At 39.1% G+C, this 17,554-nt stretch overlaps 1 protein-coding gene across 7 annotated transcripts in view; it reads right to left on the bottom strand.

Annotated features, from left to right (window-relative positions):
- Nucleotides 1–17,554, bottom strand: part of PPA2 (inorganic pyrophosphatase 2) — a 229,728-nt gene that overhangs the window by 164,712 nt on the left and 47,462 nt on the right. For all 7 annotated transcript variants that reach the window (XM_062199795.1, XM_062199791.1, XM_062199790.1 and 4 more), the window contains exon 7: nucleotides 3,683–3,809. In XM_062199795.1, coding sequence (XP_062055779.1) covers nucleotides 3,683–3,809 — 127 coding nt within the window. The remainder of the gene's footprint in view (nucleotides 1–3,682; nucleotides 3,810–17,554) is intronic.

Below are 17,554 nucleotides of genomic sequence, written 5' to 3'. Positions count from 1 at the left end.
CCACTGCACTCCCGGGCCATAGCAGAGAGCTGGCCTGGAAGAGAGGCAACCAGGACAGAATCCGGAGCCCTAACCAGGACTAGAACCTGGTGTGCTAGTGCCGCAGGAGGATTAGCCTATTGAGCCGTGGTGCCGGCCTCCTTGTATCTTACTCCTTGTACCTTACAATTTTGTTCTGGAAATTTAAAATTTGCTTTAGCCAGGCCCAGTTCCAAGAGTTGCGGTCATTTGGAGAGTGAACTAGTGGATGAAAGATCCATCTCTCTCTCTCCCTCTGTCATTCTGCCTTTCAAATACATAAAATAAATCTTTTTTAAAAATTCAAAAAAGAAAGGGAAAGACACGTGTAAAATATTAATAATAATGTGAAGGCAAAGGGAATGAGAAGTTCTAAGAGAAAACATTTATAACTCTTAAAACTGCAGAACTCATTTTATAAACTCTAGATATAGAAGAACACTTAGGGTACTAACCAGTGTAAACTATATACAAATGTCCTTAAAATAAATAATCTTTATTTTCGCCATATACCTTTCTCATCCTGGAAACAAATACAACGTCAGTATTTCATTTCATGGCAAAGTATGTACAACATGCAACTAGTCTTAATTTTAGGACTTAAAAACATTACAAGGAGGCACTGTTGTATTTTTATGATAAAGGAAATATGTGTTCCCTCTCAGTGGAGTGGAAAAGTGTCTTTTTTCCTTTCAAAACAACGATTAACTGTTCTAAATTTTCAAATTCAATAATTTTTCTCAACCTAAATCAGCAACTAGCTTCTGTATTTCTGCATGTCTGTTCACGCAAACAGAAAAGGAAATTTAGAAAGAAACCCAAAATGTAAAGTCATCTCCCTTCTAGTATACAAGAGGAAAACCATGAAAAGAATTAAAAATTTTCTTTTTCTTTTTTTCTTTTTTTTGAAAGGCAGAGTTAGACAGTGAGAGAGAGACAGAGAGAAAGGTCTTCCTTTTTCCATTGGTTCACCCCCTAAGTGGCCACTACGGCTGGTGCATTGCAGCCGGTGCGCTGCGCCGATTGGAAGCCAGGAGCCAGGTGCATCCTCCTGGTCTCCCACGTGGGTGCAGGGCCCAAGCACCTGGGCCATCCTCCACTGCACTCCCGGGCCACAGCAGAGAGCTGGACTGCAAGAGGGGCAGCCGGGACAGAATCTGGCACCCCAACCAGGACTAGAACCTGGGATGCCAGCACCGCAAGCGGAGCATTAGCCTAGTGAGCTGCGGCGCCGGCCAGAATTAAAAATTTTCATTCCAACCTCTAAGAAATTCAAGAAGGTATATGGCAGTTAGGCTTTTGGTTCCAATACTGCTAGCTAAAGATATTATAAATTACAAGGATCAAGTGTGAATTGCTCGGTATAGTACTATAGCTGGACAATGGACTCCATAATTGAACAGAAATAGAGTTTATACCAAGTACTGTTTACTAGATTTGCAAAATTTGGGTCAGTTATTTAAATTTGCTGAGCATCTTCTAAATTCAAAAAAAAGTACCTAATTAAAGAGGCACCAGTCCTTGGTATATGTCAGACAGTTAAAAATGTCAAATCTTATCTCCAACGGTACTCAGCTAATTCTACATCTACTGTTACTCAGGTTCTCAGTCCCTCTGGTTTAAAAGGCATTCCTTAGTAGAGGCCCGTGATGCTAGTGTTCCACATCACAAATGACTAGGATGTAGAGCAGGCATTGTGGCGCAGCAGCTCAAGCTGCTGTCTGTGATGCAAGCATCCCATTTAAGTGCCAATTTGAGTCCCAGCCGCTCTATTTTGATCCAGCTCCCTGCTAATGCGCCTTGGAAAGCAGTGGAAGATGATCCAAGTTTTTGGACCACTGCCATCTATGTAGAAGACTCGGATGGAATTCCAGATCCCTGACTTTGACCTGGCTCAACTCTGGGGATCGAACCAGAAGGTGGAAAATCTCTTTTTGGTCTCCTTCCCTCTTGCCCTCTCTCTCTGGCTTTAAAATTAAAGAAAATAAATCTTCAAAAAATGAGTTGGACAATTTGTTATTTTGGCTTCAGCACTATTATAATATCAATTCTGCTTTAAGGAAGTGAAAGTACAAAAATTTTGTTAAAATGGGATAGTAGTTACTTATTCTTCTTATATATGGCTATCTTGAAAATAGATAAAACCACAGCAACATCACAAGATGGATAAGAATTATACATGGCTATGAACTTGAGTCTTTAGTTTTAACCCAGAGGTCATATATACTTCACTCTATCAGACTTCTCCATTTTTCAATTACAAAACAAAACAAACAAACAAAAAAAAAAACCCTCTTGGTATTCCATGTGTAAGAAAAGGTTTTAAATGTATACAAGCTGGGGCCAATGTTGTGGCATAGCAAGTAAAGCTGCCACTTGAGACGTCAGCATCTCATCTGGCACTGGTTCAAGATCTGGCTGCTCCACTTCTGATCCTGCTTCCTGATAATGCTCTTGGAAAAACAGTGGAAGAGGGCCCATGTCTTTGGGCCCCTACACTCACATGGAAGAGCGGGATGAAGCTCCCAGTTCCTGACTTTGACATGGCCCAGCCCAGGCCATTGGGCCATTTAGGGAGTGAACCAGCAAGTAGAAGATCTCTCTCTCTGTTTCTTCCTCTCTCTACAATTCTGACTTTCAAACAAAAAATAAATCTTAAAAAAAAACTACGCAAACTGAGAAGTTTACAAATGAGTGTTAACAGGTTTTAGTCATTTCAGAAATGGTGTTTTTTCCATTATAAGTAAAAATTAGGGTTAGAAGGAACAGAGATCCTGCATAAGGATGAAACTGATGAGAATGGGTCAAATAATAATTGTTGCCTTAGAGTCAATGATTTTATTTCTTTAAAAGCAAAATATTAAGAAATAAAAATCTCTTATGCAATCAACAACCTCAGAACTTGGTTTAAGTATGCAAAAATGAAAATTAAGGAAGGTTGAATGATCTACCCAAGTCACTCAATTGAAGTGTGTCTGACTCAAAGAAAATCCAGTCTAGACCAAGCCATGCTATTTCTTGAAACTTAAATATCTGGGACATCTAAATTTCATCAGAGGATAGTTATTTTCCTTTCAATTGGAAAACAAAACAAAAACTAGGTGCAGAAGCAGCTTATGTCACTGAGGAACAAACATTCCTTTCTTTAGGTTTTTCTTGTCAGTCACACAAACTGAGAAATTTCAGGGTGAAAATGCAAGTACTATAGGTTTTCAAATCTCATAATTCCAAAAAGCAGTTGGGCAATCACAATCATCCAAAGCAGGAAAGAAAAAAGGAACCAAGAGAGGTGGGGAGGAAGAAGGGGGGCAGGAAGAAGGAGGAAGATGGAAAGAGGGGAGGGAAGGGGAGGGAAGGGCAGGAGATGGGTGGGGAATAAGAGGCAGTAAGAGAAGAGAGGGTAAGATATGGAGGGGAACCCATAAAATAGACTCTTAGTTTAAAATATAAACTATTTACCTACATTCTTTCTTTCTCTTGTTCCTTAGCAATTGATAAACAAGAGTACATTGGATTTTCCTTTACATTCCATGGAATAAATTTAAAAAAAAAAAAAAAAAACTTCCAAATACATAAACTATCTCTCATGTGAGCCACTTTTAAGTTCTAAAAATTTAAATGACATATTAATTTACTTTTGTTTTCTGCAAAGTTACAAACCTACCATCAAACTTTGAGGCTTCAGGATCATTAGCATTGATAGCAATTAATTTCCAATCCGTTTCACCCTCATCAATCAGAGCCAAAATTCCAAGAATCTTCACATGAACAACCTCTCCACGAGTAAGAACCTTTAAAGAGAAAAGAAATTCACCATTTGCAAGGCTTCAGAGTTTATTCATACGTCATCAAAACTCATTTGGAAGATTAAAAGTATAACAAACTGAAATTTAATAAAGCTTCATAATTAAAAATAATGTAAATGCAGTCATAAAGCCTGTCATGTAATGTACCTCTAGAATTAAGTAACCTAAAACTTTCCACCAATGATGAAATTACCAAAAAAACTTGCCTTCCCATTTTCAACTAGAAAATTGGACAAAACAGATAAAATCATTCTTTTCAGACATCAGACAGTAGCACTGTGGCCCGAGTAAAGTAAATGAATAGGAAAGCCTGTGACTGGCCTGGCTTTCTGGACAATATACTTTCTAGACCATGGCACAGGAAAGACAAACCCAGTGAGAACACAAGGGTCACATTATGGTTAAGAAACAGAGTTGAAAAGGGGGAGGAAGGAGGCAGCTGGGATCTGTGGGGCAGCCTACTGGAGATGAGACAAAATGCCAGAAATCTACAAAAGGGCTCCTTTGAAACACTGACTATATACTAATCTGTGCATAAATGTGGGAAGATATGAGGACAACCAAGGAGTAACTGCTAGAGAGCTTTGAGTTTCAAAGGGTGTTCACATGTTGCATAAGGGGCAATTATTCAACAAAGGGCTTAAAAGAGGCATTCCCCAGTAGTAGAACTAAACTAGTCCTCAAGTAAAGGGCATTCTCTATCTATCCTAACAAAGTTTTTAAAAATGCCCAGAAACAATCACACTCATCTACAAGTAACACTCACACCTCTAAAAGAAATATTCTTTAAATAAGACAACAGAATCTAGGTATTCAACAATGTAACATTCACCACATCTAAAATTCTGCCAGGAAACAGGAAAATTTAAGTCTTAACATGGGGGGAACAAAATCATTAAACAGAAACAAATACAAAAACAAGACAGGGGCTAGTGCTGTGGCATAGTGGGTAAAGCCGCTGCCTGTGGTGCCAGGATCCCATATGGGTGCTGGTTCAAGTCCCGGCTGCTCCACTTCCAATCTAGCTCTCTGCTATGACCTGGAAAAGCAACAGAAGAAAGATGGCCCAAGTCCTTGGTCCCTGCACCTGTGTGGGGGACACGGAAGAAGTTCCTGGCTCCTGGATTTGGATCGGCGCATCTCCGGCCATTGTGGCCAGTTGGGGAGTGAATCAGTAGATGGAAGACCTCTCTATGCCTCTCCTTCTCTCTGTATAACTCTTTCAAATAAATATATAATTCTTTTAAAAGACAGAATGAAATTAACAAGCGAGAACCTTAGCTATTATAATATTAACTATTCAATATTTAAACTTAAATATTAATTTATTATTTATTTAAATATTGAATTTAAATTTATATTTAAATTCAACTATTATAATATGCTCAAAGATTTGAAGAAAATCACAAAAATGGGAAGGAAAGGTGGAAAATAAAAAAGAATCAAATGGAACTTTTAGAGCTTAAAAAAATGCCTTAGTTGAAATGAAAAATTATTTAGATGGGCTTAACAATAAAATAGGTATCACTGGCACGGGCCAGCTCAAGTCTTGGCTCCTGAATTTCCAATCCAGCTTCTTCCTTATGTGCCTAGAAAAATGGCAGAGGGTGGTTCTAGTACTTGGGGCTGTGCTACTCATGTGGGAGACCTGGGTGGAGTTCTAGGTTCCTAGCTTTAATCTGGCCCAGATGTTGTAGACATTTATTTCTCCCTCTCTGACTTAGAAAGAAAGAGAGAAAGAAATAGAGAATGAAAGAAAGAGAAATATTTTTTTTAAAAAAATAGACATCACAAAAGAGAAAAGCTATGAACCTGAAGTCAAATTAACACAGCAGAGACACAAAAATGGGGAAACATATTTACAATATATGTTATACTCAAAGGGCTATGACCTCCAATACATTTAGAGCTGAAAAAATAATCAAGAAGAAAATCAGGAAAATCTCAACTGGAAAACGAAGTTAACCATAAACAGGCAATTCACAGAAGAAATTAAAACAGCCTTTAAAGGTACAAAAAGAGGGGCTGGCGCTGTGGCGTATGGGGTAAGGCTACTGCCTCAGTGCTGGCATCCCATATGGGCGTCGGTTCAAGTCCCTGCTGCTCTACTACCAATCCAGTACCCATGTGGGAGACCTGGAAGAAGCTCCTGGCTCCTGGCTCCCGGCTCCGGATAGGTCCAGCTCCAGTCATTGCGACCATTTGAAGAGTGAACCAGCAGATGGAAGACCCCCCACCCCCACCCCACCTCTCTGTAACTCTGTCTTTCAAAAAAAGTAAATCCTTAAAGAAAAAAAAAAGGTACAGAAAGATACTCAACCTCACTCATAATACAACCAATTTGAGGTTTAAACCAACCCCCTGCTAGTATTCCCAAAATTCTCAAAAAAAGATTTTAAGAGAAACCCAGAAAGAGCTCCATGTACTTTCTTTTTTCTCTTATATTTATTCATTTATTTGAAAGGCAAAGTTCCAGAGAGGCAGAGGCACACGGGGCGGGGGAGGAAGAGGGTCTTCCATCTGCTGGTTCACTCTCCAGATGACCGCGATGGCCAGAGCTGCACCAATCTGAAGTCAGGAGCCAGAGCTTTTTCAGGGTGTCCCACATTGTTGCAGGGCCCAAGGACTTGGGTCATCTTCCATTGCTTTTCCAGGCCATAGCAGAGAGCTGGATCGGAAGTGGAGCAGCCAGGACTTGAACCGGCACCCATATGGGATGCTGGCACTTCAGGCAGCAGCTTTACCTGCTATGCAACAGTGCCAGGAGAGTAGACACTTCAGGTCAGGACAGAAAAATAAGAGATTACACATGAGTTTAAAGTTCTGGCATCCACACTATGGGCACCATTTCCCATTTCTGTAACTTCTTTATTTCCAATGCCACTGCCCTCATGTACGCAATGGAGTATCCAAACACCTCCAACATAGGAAAAACATGCCAAAAGAACAGAGAGGCTGAGAAATGATAAGACTATTGCAATACTGTGAGAATAAGGTAACTTGGATCTCTATTAAGGAGGTAACAATGGATTATCTAGATAAGGGTAATGAAACATTCAAAAGGAAAAACTAAGAGCAAACGGAGAAAGGGAAATGAGTAATCACCAACTGCATACTGTGTGATGTGTACTATGCTATGCTCTCTACGTTTATCATCTTGCTTAATACACGTAAACAGGACAGTACAGAGCAGATATTATGCTCATCTTAGAAATGAGGACACTGAGACTCACAACAGGTAAGTAATTTTTACCCAAGTTCACAGAGCTAGTGAATGGCAGGCCTGGGACTCACACTTAAATCTGAACCAGAGCTTCTGATCTTTCCAATCTGGGGTCAGAAGGAACAGATTAGTTCCTACCTGAGCATGGAGAAGGATGGAGATGGGAAAAGGAGGGACTGCCAAGGGGTGATAAATACGTTCATTATTTTGATAGTTTGGCATGTACTTTTAACAAAAGTCATCAAATTGGGGCTGGCATTATGGCACAACAGGTTAAACCACTGCCTGCAAAACCAGCATCCCATATAAGTGCCAGTTTGAGTCCCAATTGTTCTATTTTCAATTTAGCTCCTTGCTAATGTGCCTGGGAAAGCAGCAGATGATGGCCCAAGTCTTTGGACACCTGCACCCATGTGGGAGACCCAGAAGAAACTCCTGGCTTCAGCTAGGCCCAGCCCTGGTTGTTGCAGCAATTTGGAGAGTGAACCAGTGGACTGAGAATCTCTCTGTTTATCTTGCCCCCTCTTTCTGTAACTCTGCGTTTCAAACAAAGAAATCATTTTTTTTTTTTAGAAAGTCATCAAATTGTATATTCTAAATAAGTATAACTTATCATATGCCAACATTCCACATTTACAGCTAAAAACACATATCCTTAAACGTACCAGGATGACCTATTAAATGTTAGTGAGAATCTGGAGAAATCAAAACCCTCTCACATTGTTTTTGGCAAGGCAAAATACTACAGAAAACATTTTGGTGGTTTCTCAAAAAGTCAAACTTAGTATTATCATATGACCCAGCAATTTCTCCCCTGGGTGAAAAGAACTGAAAAGAGGTATTCAAAGAAAAATATGCACTGAAATGTTCATTCCGAATAGCCAACAGGTGGAAACAAGCAATATGCCCATCAATTCATGAATGCAGAAAGGCAGTGTAGCATTATTCATCAATGGACTGTTTTCAGCTATAAAAATAGAGTACCATTGCATGTTTAAACATGTATGCATCTCAAAAGAACCTTAAGTGAAAGAAGCCACACACAAAGGTTACATATTATATGATTCCATTTATAGGAAACAGTCAGAAAACATACATCTACAGATGGCAGATAAGTGGTTACCAGGGTTAGGGTTGGTAGAAGAATGGAATGGAGAATGACTGCTAATGGGTATGGGACTTTCTTCTGAGATCACGAGAATGTTTAGGACTACACAGTGTTGATGGTTGCACAACATTGTGAATATATTAATGCCACTAAATTTAATGTAAACTTTAAAATATTTAATTGTTTGTGAATTTTACCTCAATTTAAAAAAATTAATCACAAACTATTTTTGATAATGATTTTTGCATATACAGTTATCAGAGAATAAAATGATAAAACAACTCTTGGCCCTTTCCCCTCTCTTATCATTAAGTGAATGGTTTTCTAATGTCTACTTCCATCTTCACATGAAATCAATATTTTTCTCAGCATAACTACAAAACTAATCAGGTAACACCTTAAAAATATCTTAACCAAAGAAAAAATATAAGAGGTCCATGTTATGGTGAAACAGGTTAAGCCATCACTTGTAAGGGTGGTATCCCATATTGAAGTATTGCTGCGAGTCCTGGCTATTCTGTTTCCATTCTAGCTTTCTACTAATGTGCCTGGGAAGACAAAGAAAGTTGCCCAAGTACTTGGGCCCTTGCAACCCATGTGGGAGACCAAGATGTAGTCACTGGCTCCTGTCTTCAGCCTAAATCAGACCTGGCTGTTATAGCCATTCGGGGAGCGAAAGCAGCAGAAGGGATCTCTACACCCCACCCCCCAATCCCTCCCTCTCTCCCTCCATCCCTCACTCCGTCTCTTTCTCTCTTCCTCTCCTCCTTCCCTTTCCCCCATGCCTTTCAAATAAATAAGCAAATCTTTTTCAAAAATAAAAAATATATTGGGGCCAGCACTGTGAGATAGCAAGTAAAGCTGCAGTCTGCAGTGCCAGCATCCCATATGGGCACTGGTTCAAGTCCCAGCTGCTCCACTTCTGATCCAGCTCTCTGCTATGGCCTGGGAGAGTGGCAGAAGATGGGCAAGTCCCTGGGCCCCTGCACCTACATGGGAGACCCAGAAGAAGCTGCTGGCTCCTGGCTTCAGATCAGCACAGCTCTGGCCGTTGCAGTCAATTGGGGAATGAACCATCAGATGGAAGACCTCTCTCTCTCTCTGCCTCTCCTCTCTTTGTGTAACTCTGACTTTCAAATAAATAAATAAATCTTTTAAAAAAGAAAAGACACAGACCAGCTGCATGGATTAAAAAACAAAACCCGGCCAGCGCCGTGGCTTAACAGGCTGATCCTCCGCCTTGCGGCGCCAGCACACCGGGTTCTAGTCCCAGTTGGGGTACCGGATTCTATCCCGGTTGACCCTCTTCCAGGCCAGCTCTCTGCTATGGCCCGAGAAGGCAGTGGAGGATGGCCCAAGTGCTTGGGCCCTGCACCCGGATGGGAGACCAGGAGAAGCACCTGGCTCCTGGCTTCAGATCAGCGAGATGCGCTGGCCGCAGCGGCCATTGGAGGGTGAACCAACGGCAAAAAGGAAGACCTTTCTCTCTGTCTCTCTCTCTCACTGTCCACTCTGCCTGTCAAAAAAAAAAAAAACAAAAACAAAACAAACAAACAAACAAACAAACAAAAAATCTATTTGCCGCCTACGAGAAAGAAATCTCACCAACAAAGTTGCATGCAGACTGAAAGTTAAAAAATGGAAAAAGATATTTCATGCCAACGGAAACCTAAAAAGAGCTGGTGTAGCCATCCTAATATCAGGTAAAATAGACTTTAACAGAAAAAGTGTTAAAAGAGACAAAGAAGGGCACTATGGAATGATTAAGGGATCAATCCAATAGGAAGATGTAACTATTATAAATGTATACGCACCTAATTACAGGGTACCTGGCTATTTAAAAGAAATGTTAAGGGATCCAAAGGGAGACATAGACTCCAATACAATAGTTATGAGGGACTTCAATAGCCCACTTGTAGCAATGGACAGATAAACCAGACAGAAGATCAACAAGGAAACAGCAGAGTTAATCAATACTATAGACCAAATGGACCTAACAGATATCTACAGAAATTTTTATCCTACAGTTGAAGAATATACATTCCTCTCAGCAGTGCATGGAACTTTCTCTACAATTCACCACATTTAGGCCGTAAAGCAAGTCTCAGCAAACTAAAAAAAAATCAAAATCATACCATGTATCTTCTCAGACCAAATGGAATGAAGCAAAATCAACAACTCAGGAATCTCTAGAGTATATGCAAACACATGGAGACTGAACAACACAGTCCTGAATGAACAGTGGGTCATAGAAGAAATCAAAAGATATTTTGATTTCCAGAAACAAATGAAGATTACAATATAACATATCAAAATTTATGGGATACAGCAAAAGCAGTGTTAAGAATAAAGTTTATAGCAATACCTGCCTACATCAAGAAATTGGAAAGGTACCAAATAAATGAGTTATTAATGCATCTCAAGGATCTAGAAAAACTGCAGCAAACCAGATCCAAAACTTGTAGAAAAGAAATAATTAAAATTAGATACGATATCAACTAATACGTTATTGGTGTGACTGGAGACTGGTAAAGCAAATATGGAGGACTATACGCAGATAACTCAGAAATCTGAATACAGACCTACCATATGACCCAGCCATCTCACTCCTGGGGATTTACCCAAGGGAAATGAAATCAGTAAACAAAAGAGTTATATGCAACCCCATGTTTGCTGCAGCTCAACTCACAATAGCTAAGATACAGAACCAACCTAAATGCTCGTCAACCAAAGAGTCAAAAAAGAAATTAAGTGACTTGTACACTATGGAATACTACACAGCAGTTAAAAAAAAAAAAAAAAAAAAGAAAAAAAGAAATCTGGTCACTTGCAACAAAATGGATGAAGCTGGAAAACATCATACCTAGTGAAAAAGCCAATCCCAAAGGGACAAATGCTATATGTTCCACCTGATCTGTGAGAATGAATAGAGCACTTAAAACAAAATCTACAGAAGTGAAATTGACACTTCGAGAAGGGATGACTTGAACTGCCCGGGTCTTGGTTGTCGAGGAACAGTTTTGTTTTTTCATTTTTTTCCTCTTCATACTATTTGTTGAACTCTTTACATAGAGTTGATCATATGTGTATAAAGTCAATTGAGGATGGATCTCAGTAAGAAATAGGAGTGGGAATAACAGAGGAAGGAGGAAATTTGTAACTGTAAAGCTTTGTAGTTCTGTATACATTCCTACGGACTTACTTCTAAGAGTATAGTTTAAAAACTTGTCACAGGACCCCAAATCCCATTAAGCTGGGTGATAAAAATGTCATCATAAGTGTTAAAGTGATCTATTAAATCTATTAAGTGTTAAAATGAATATATAGATAGGGTTAAGTATTAAAATGACCATATAAATAGGATTAAGTGTGGAGTAATTATACTAGATAGAATTAAAAAGGAGAGAATGTTTCAACATGGGAAGCAGTCCACACAGCAGACTCATAAGAATGGCAATCACTTAAAGTGGCACTCTGACCTCAGAAACAGCCCTTACAGTTTTTTGGTCTGGCTGAAAAGTCCATGAGAGCACTTCAGATGTGGAAAGCCAAGATAGTGTGGCAAAAAAATATTCTACATGAAGGATCTCTGTGAGTGAGATCTCAATGGAAAGAAGTGGCCATCAAAAGAAGGATGTACTTTTCTCTAAAGGGAGGAGAGAACTTCCACTTTGCATATGGCCTTGTCTAAATACTGAAGGAGTTTGTGGATTCAAAAGGTTTCCATAGCCTAGGCAGCTCATGTCAAAAGCCTCAGATGGTCACTGACGTCATACAAAAAGGTCATACATAAGAGTGCTAACTGTTAAATTAACAACAGGAGTCACTGTGCACTAACTCCCCATGCAGGACCTCTGCCTTCAATGAGTTAGTTGTATTATGAGAGTTAATTATGATACTTGTTCTCAGACTTTGTGTGTGTATGTGCCCAAATTGTTGAAATCTTTACTAGGTATAGATTTGGTCTTCTGTGTACAAAGTTAATCGAAAATGAATCTTAATGCAGAATGGGACTGGAAGGGGAGGGGAGAAGAGAATGGGTGGGAGAGTGGGTTAGAGAGTGGGTATGATAGGAAGAATAACTATATTCCTAAGTTGTGCATATGAAATTTGTATTCCTTAAAAAACAAATTAATTAAAAAAGAAAAAAGTAGCAATATAGCCATGTGTCACATAATGATGAGCACTACTTCTGAGGGAGGCAGTTACATGATTTCCTCATTTGTGCAAACATTAGAGTACACTGCCACAAACTAAGACAGCTGAGATAACAGTAGGACGCATAATCTTACAGGCCTGCTATCATAAATAGTCCTCTACCATTGACCAAAATGTCATCACATAGCACATAGCACAAAATTTTACTGATTGGCAAATGTAATGCCTAGAGGCTGGCGCCATGGCTCACTTGGCTAATCCTCCACCTGCAGCACCGGCACCCTGGGTTCTAGTCCCGGTTGCTCCTCTTCCAGTCCAGCTCTCTTCTGTGGCCCGGGAATGCAGTGGAGGATGACCCAGGTGCTTGGGCCCTGCACCTGCATGGGAGATCAGGAGGAAGCACCTGGCTCCTGGCTTCAGATCCGCGCAGCGCACCGGCTGTGGAGGCCATTTGGAGGGTGAAGAAACAGAAGGAAGACCTTTCTCTGTGTCTCTCTCACTGTCTAACTCTGCCTGGCCTCTAAGATGATTTCCTTGCTCTTGGTATGTAAGAATTTCTCCTATACTTTATGATATTCTGTTCTATACTAAACCAAAAGAAGACTAGTTTGATCATTTATAATTAATACATTTATACAAAAATAAATCAATAAAGTGTTAATTTTTTTTCCCCAGAAACTTTTTCCAAGGAATAAAGCTACATGTATTTCATAAGTACAACTTTAGGAACACAGTGATTCTCCTAACAGGACTCTCCCTCCCACCCAAACTCTCACCCCTCTTCCTCCTCACTCTCCAAATCCCATTCTTTATTTTTTACTAAAATCTATTTTCAATAAACTTTATGCATATATAATCAACTCTATACTAAGTAAAAACTTCAACAAATTGTATGAAAAAAAAAAAAACTGTTCCTCAATAGTCAAGACGAGGGCTATTCAAAGTCACTGCATCTCAAAGTGTCAATTTCACTTCAATAGATTCCATTTTAGGTGCTCTACTAGTTACCACAGATCAGGGAGAATATATGGTATTTGTCCTTTTGCAATAGTCTAACATGATGTTTTTGTTTCATTCATTATGTTGGAAACAATAGGATTTCATTTTTCAGCCACTGTGTAGTATTCCATGCTTTACATATATCATTATTTTTTATTCAGTTTTCAGTTGTCAGGCATTTGGGTTGATTCTATATCTTTGCTACTTGTGAACTGAGCTGCAATAAACAGGGCATGGGGCCGGCACTGTGGTGTAGTGGGCTAAGTCACCACCTGTGGCACTGGCATCCCGTATGGGTACTGGTTTATGTCTTGACTGCTTCTCTCCCAATCCAGTTCTCTATTATGGCCTGGGAAAGCATCAGAAGATGGCTAAAGTTCTTGTGACCCTGCACCTGCGTGGGAGACCCACAGGAAGCAACCTGGCTCCTGGCTTCAAATTGGAATGGCTCCAGCCATTGTGGCCATTTGGAGAGTGAACCAGTAGATGTTAAGACCTTTCTGTCTCTCCCTCTGTTACTCTACCTGTCAAATAAATAATTAAATCTTAAAAAAAAAAATACGAAGGTACAGAGAACTCATATGCTGATTTCATTTCCCTTAGGTAAATTCCTAAGAGTGAGATGGCTGGATGATATAGTAAGTATATTCAGATTTCTGAGCTATCTCCATATTGTCTTCCACAGTGGCTGTACCAGTTTACATACCCACCAACAGTGGATTAGGGTATATCCTCGCCAGCATTTGTTGTTTGTTGATTTATTTTTTCTTTTTATTAAAGGTTTTATTTATTTTATTTGAGAGTTAAGTTACAGACAGTGAGAGGGAGAGACAGAGAAAGGTCTTCCTTCCACTGGTTCACTCCCAAATGGCCGCAACGGCCAGAGCTGTGCTGATCCAAAGCCAGGAGCCAGGCACGTCTTCATGGTCTCCTACGTGGGTGCAGGGGTCCAAGGACTTGGGCCATCTTTTACTGCTTACCCAGGCCATAGCAGAGTTGGACTGAAAGTGGAGCACACAGGACTAGAACCGGCGCCCATATGGGATGCCAGCCCTGCAGGCGGAGGATTAACTTACTGCGCCACGGCGCTGGCCCCTGTTGATTTCTTTATGAATGCTATTCTAACTGTGCTGAGGTGAAACTTCACTGTGGTTTTCATTTGCGTATCCCTGAAGGCCAATGATCCTGAGCATTTTCTCATGTGGATTTCATGGATTTCCTCTTTTGAAAAATGCATAAGTCCTTTGCCCATTTCTTCACTGGTTTGTTTGCTTTGTTATTGTTCAGTTTCTTGAACTCTTTATAGATTCTGGATGGTAACCATTTATCAGTTGCATAGGTTGCAAATAATTTCTCCCATTTTGTCAGTTGACTCTTCACTTTCCTGAGTGTTTCTTTTGCAGTACAGAAACTTCTCAATTTGATGTAATCCCATTTGTCAATTTTACCTTTTATTGCCTGGCCTCTGGTGTCTTCTCCAAGAAGTCTTTACCTATGCCAATGTCTTGCAGGGTTTCCCTAATGTTCTCTAATACATCTCTGGAATCAGGATGTAGAATTAGGTCATTAATCTTGAGAGGAATTATGTATAAGGTGTAAGATAGAGGGCCTTGTTTCACACTTCTGCATGTGGAGATCCAGTTTTCCCAGCACCATTTTTGAAGAGACTATCCTTGCTCCAGGGATTGGTTTTAGATCCTTTGTCAAAATATAAGTTGTTTGCAGATGTGTGGGTTGATTTCTGGTGTTTCTATTCTGGTCTATTGTTCTATTCAGCTGGTTTTGTAACAGTACCAAGTTGCTTTGATTAAACTGCCCTGCAGTATGTCTTGAAATCTGGTATTGCGATGCCTCTGGATTTTTTTTGGTGTTGTTGTTGTATAAGATGAATTTCAGCATCATTTTTCTATATCTGAGAAGAATGTCCTTGATATTTTGATTGAGATCACGTTGAATCTGTAAATTGCTTTCAGTAGTATGGACATTTTGATAATACTGATTCTTCCAATCTATGAATATGGAAGATTTTTCCATTCTTTATGTATTCTTCTATTTATTGTTTTATAATTCCCATCATAGAGATCTTTGACTTCCTTGGTTAAATTCTTCCAAGGTATTTATTTATTTTTTTTTTTAGCTATTGTGAATGGGACTGATCTTAGAAGTTGTTTCTCCATCGTGGCATTGTCTGTGTATACAAAGGCAGTTGATTTTTGTGTGTTGATTTTATAACCCGGTATTTTACCAAACTCTTCTATGAGTTCCAATACTCTATTAGTAGAGTCTTTTGAATCCCCTATATATAGAATCATGTCATCAGCAAATAGGGATAGTTTAACTTCCTCCTTCCCAATTTGTAGACCTTTGATTTCTTTTTCTTGCCTAATGCCTCTGGCTAAAACTTCCAGGACTATATTGAATGCAATGGTGAGAGTGGGCATCTTTGACTGGTTCTGGATCTCAGTGGGAATGCTTCCAATTTTTCCTCACTCAATAATATGCTGGCAGTGTCTTTGTCATAAATTGCCTTGATTGTGCTGAGGAATGTTCCTTCCACATGCAATTTGCTTAAGGTTTTCACCATGAAAGAGTGTTGTATTTTATCAAATGCTTTTTCTGCATCTGCTTAGAAATCATATCCTTTTGTTTTTCAGCTTGTTAATGTGGTGTATCACATTCACTGATTTGCAAATGTTGAACTATCCCTGCATATGAAGGATAAATCAGAGTTGGTCCAGGTGAATGATCCTTCTGATGTGTTGCTGGATTTGATTGGTAGTATTTTGTTGAGGATTTTTGCATCTATGTTCATCAGGGAAATTATTCTGTAGTTCTTTTTCTCTGTTGCATCTTTTTCAGGTTTAGGAATTAAGGTGATGCTGGCTATGGCCTTGTCTATACAAGATTGGAGTTGGCAAACTCAAGAGGCTTCCATAGCCTTGGCAGCTCATGACAAGAGCCTTGGGTGACTACTGATGTCATAAATAAGAGTTTCAACTGTTAAATCAACAACAGGAGTTACTGTGCACCTATTCCCCATGTAGGATCTCTGTCCTTAATGTGTTGTACTATGCAAATTAATGGTAAAACTACTACTCAAACAGTACTTTATATTTTGTGTGTCTGTGTGTATAGTCTGCGGAAATCTTTACTTAGTATACACTAAGTTGATCTTCTTTATATAAAGATAACTGAATATGAATCTTGATGAAGAATGGGATGGGAGAGGGAGTGAGAAATGGGATGGTTGTGGGTGGGAGGGAGGTAATGGGGGAAAAAGCAGCTATAATCCAAAAGTTCTACTTTGGAAATTTATATTTATTAAATAAAAGTTGAAAAAAAAAAAGCTTTATATGAAATAAATAAATAATGCTTGTGAGGATGTGGGTGAAAATGTACCCTAATCCACTGTTTGTGGGGATGTAAACTAGTATAGCTATTGTGGAAGACAGTTTGGATATACCTCAGAAAACTGAAAATAGATATACCATATGACCCAATCATCCCACTTCCTGGAATTTACTGAAATGAAATCTGAATATGAAAGAGTACCCTGCACCCCCAAGTTTACTGCAGTTCAATTTACAGTAGCTAAGATATGGAATCAACCCGGATATTCATCAACTGTTGAATCAATAAAGAAATTGTGGTGTATATACATACATATATATAATGGAATACTACTCAGCCATAAAAAAGAATGAGTTCCTTTCTTTTGGAAGAAGATGGATACACTGGAAACTCTTATACTTACTGAAATAAGCCTTCCCCAAAAAGACAAATGACATACGTTTTCCCTGATCTGTGGAAACTAATAGAGTACCCAAAAAATGTAACATATATATGTGAAATTGACATTTTCAGATTCAATGATTGTTTATTGTCCTTGTCTCTACTGTATAACAACAGTGGTTTTTTTTTTTTTTTTCTTGCTATTCATTGAACTCTTTATTTAGTGTAGGGTTAATCTTATGAGTATAAAAAGTTGATCACTGTAAAAATTGAGAGAAAGGATAAGAAAGGAAAGAAGAGGAAGGGTGGAAGCATGGGTGGGAGGAAGGGTAGCATGTGAATTATCACTATGCTGCTAAATCTGTACATATGAAATATATGAAATCTATTCACCTTAGTAAGTTTAAATAAATATACAAAAATTTAAAAAATAAAAAAAATTTTGAAAAAAGATTGAGGGGTGGGAGAAAAAGCAGAGATGTCATTTAATGAGACTCAAAATAATGAAAG

The sequence above is a fragment of the Lepus europaeus genome, chromosome 8, assembly GCF_033115175.1.
Source record: "Lepus europaeus isolate LE1 chromosome 8, mLepTim1.pri, whole genome shotgun sequence".
Taxonomy (NCBI): Eukaryota; Metazoa; Chordata; class Mammalia; order Lagomorpha; family Leporidae; genus Lepus; species Lepus europaeus.
The sequence above is the reverse complement of the archived record's forward strand: the minus strand, read 5'-3'. Positions and strand labels throughout refer to the sequence as shown.